Source organism: Hydractinia symbiolongicarpus, chromosome 12 (genome assembly GCF_029227915.1).
Source record: "Hydractinia symbiolongicarpus strain clone_291-10 chromosome 12, HSymV2.1, whole genome shotgun sequence".
NCBI classification, from domain to species: Eukaryota; Metazoa; Cnidaria; class Hydrozoa; order Anthoathecata; family Hydractiniidae; genus Hydractinia; species Hydractinia symbiolongicarpus.
In genome coordinates, this window is record NC_079886.1 from 5,630,811 (window position 1) to 5,633,845 (window position 3,035).

At 33.8% G+C, this 3,035-nt stretch overlaps 1 protein-coding gene across 1 annotated transcript; it reads left to right on the top strand.

Moving 5' to 3' along the window:
• Positions 1–635: 635 nt before the first annotated feature.
• LOC130622572 (putative transporter AmpG 1) lies at positions 636–2,748 on the top strand. Its single transcript, XM_057438039.1, has one exon. It carries the CDS (start codon positions 1,082–1,084, stop codon positions 2,393–2,395), a length of 1,314 nt encoding a protein of 437 aa, XP_057294022.1. The 5' UTR covers positions 636–1,081; the 3' UTR covers positions 2,396–2,748.
• The last annotated feature ends 287 nt before the right edge of the window (positions 2,749–3,035 follow it).

The following is a 3,035-nucleotide window of genomic DNA, read 5'->3' on the forward strand; positions in this document are numbered from 1 at the left end:
TTTCTTAGCTGTTACCATAACGTGGTATACCAATCTCGCTCCCAGGGCTCTTTTTCTCTCTGCAACAATCTTGGGCGGCGAGATTGTCCGAGATTGGAATACAATATCTCTACCCTTTTTTTCATTCCTGTTGGATTTTAGTGATGAATCTTGCTTTTGCCTCATTAAATTTACTTTGTGAATTCCCCTTTTATTTTTTTTATCATTCAGGCTTTGTTACATATTTTTTAATAGTCATCTGACTGAACGTTAAGAATAGGTGTATTACTATAAAAAATTGCAATCAATATCTTACATCTCTGTTTTCAAAGTAATTGTTAGTGAATGCTCTGTAATTGAATTTATTCTCACTGTCCTTGGTGGGTGTACACCATGCTTCCATTTTTAAAATTCTTACGTTCACCGCAGATCACGTGACTGTGTCTATTATTTTGTTGGGAGACCCCCGCTAGTGGCATTAGAATACCTTCATCGCTATATATCATCGCATGTTATCTTTAAAACAATTGAAAAGTGATTAAAAGATACCGTAATGAGATATAAACGATTGACGCCTTATACTTAACCTGAACTCAACGTCTTCCAAAATCGAGGTTCTTATTTTAATAGATCTAAGACCTCCGTGGTGATTTGTATACTGCTAAATGCCATTTCCTGCGTCTTTTTGGCTCAGAGTTATGTTGGCACAAATTATAGAGACAAACGGACAAAATATGGCTATTATTACCAGGGGGTATTAAAATTGTTAATAATTAAAAAACTATAGAATTAATCTGTTTAAAATCTATGTAGTTAACAAACATTTTTTAAGAGCAAGAAGATATAACGTTATAATGTTATGTTTGGTACATCAGAGTCATGGCAGGTCGGGGGCAGAGCATAGTGAATATGTGTTCTAATCTTACCTGAGAAAATCATCTACAAGAAACGTATTGATATTTAATACTGTACTTGTTTCAACATCAATGCATCCTAAGTTTTAATTTTCACTATTATTTTAGCAGGAAAAGTAAACCTATAGCAAGGGAATTAAACAGAAGAGAATGACTCAAGTAAAAATTCTCTAATCAACGAAGTAAGAATGCCATCTGAAACTGAATTGTTACAATGGAAGAAGAAACGAACATCAACATATGTAGTTTTTTTATTTTTTTATTTTCTTATTGGTCTCGAACTGGGTTGCATCAACGCAACATTGTGGATATATGTTTCAACACTTCTTAAAACTGGAAACGACAAGTTATATTATGGTTTAATAACTGCTGCATTTTACGTTCCATCCTTGTTTTTCCCACCTATTGTGACCAGATTTGTCGATAAAACACGGAGAATGAAATTATGTTTCATTGGGGTATTGTGTTTATCCATTGCTGGTAGCATTTTGTATCCAATACATACGTCACCAGTATTTCCATTAGCCGGACGTTTCTTGAGTGGCTTTAACATTGCATTTGCGCCAGTTATAATTTCAGAAGTAGCAAGGTCTTTCACAAGCAAAGAATTAATGCAGCGAATCCCATTGTTAAACGGAATCATCATGATTGGTTATGCGTTTGGACCTTGTGTTTCAATTTTGTTCATAAACATAGACTTCTGGATTGGTGGAATTCATATAACGTACGCAAACGTAATTGGGCCAGTTCTTTTCTTAATTTCTGTTGCTATTCTTTTATCTGTCGTATTTCTATCTTATGATCTCTCGCGAGAGTATGACATGAAGCGAGACACTACGGAAGCCAACGAATATACCAGCAGCAAGCCTTCTCGCTCTGAATCCACCATGGACATAATGAAAAGAATTCTACAAACTGCAGATGCATTGCTGATTATAACACTATCAGTGTTTTACGGCATCGTTGATCAAATAATGTTTCGCGTACTACCTATACTAATCATAGACAAGTTGAATTTTAGCTATACCTTCTTAAACTGGTCTTTTGTTGCTCTATCAGCTTTAAGCACAGTTCTCGTCTTAGTTCTAGTATGTTGGAAAATGTCTGACAAACAGTTATATTATACTGGTCTAGTAAGCGTAATATCGATAATGATCGTAACTTCGCTACAGCTTCTAACTTATCATAAAGTCGGGAACGAAAAGACGTGGTATTTATGGATAATAATAACTTTATTCGCTTTAATCCTCTTCCTTCTTTCCGATCAAGCATTTAGTGTTGTTATATGTGCGAAACTTGCATTTTCATATAATCAAGGTTTTATCGAAGGCGTTCGAACATTTGCCGTTCAAAGTGGTCGCATTATTGGGGGCTTACTAATCGGCGTGTACTTTGAATATATGAATGTATTTTACATTGGTATTAATGTTGTATTAATTTTGTTCCTGTTTGTTATGATTTCCAGAAGAAGATCACTTTCAAACCCGGTACCCGTTATCTAAAATAATTTTAAACGCTGATAAGAGTTGTCTTTCTGAAGACAAAAAGAGATTTTAGGCCTCACTACGAGGAAAAATTAAGAAGTAAAAACGACAGGATTATGTGAAGTCGGAAAAATGCATGGAAAGAAGAGAATACAAGTAGACTTTTTCTATTTTAATATTTTCAATAAGACCATATAAAGCACTAAAATGTTACATACTATCCATTGACGACAGATTAAGGGAGTTTGTCTTTTACGATAATCTGGAGCTAAATATCTTTTTGTTAGTAGTATTACTAATATTATTTTATATATAGATACATATTCCCTGAGTATAAGTAAATATATTTCTTTAGCTACTATACATATTATTTTACCTATGAAAACGATTGGATATGTGTTTCTTGAAAAAACAATCTGTAAATTTAATTGTTTTTCTTTCAAAGAACATTCTCTTGAAAGGAGACACAAAAACGTTATAAAAACGACATGATTTTTGTTTTTGTCAAGTTCTTTTCGAACAGAGACAAAAACAAACGACTAAATGCTGTGTGGTAAGTTTGACCACGACAAAATCAGGCGCGCCTAATTCAAGGTGGCAGAACAATTGGTTAAGGAAATGTAATCACAGGAAAACTTTCAAGGAATTAATGCTCAAC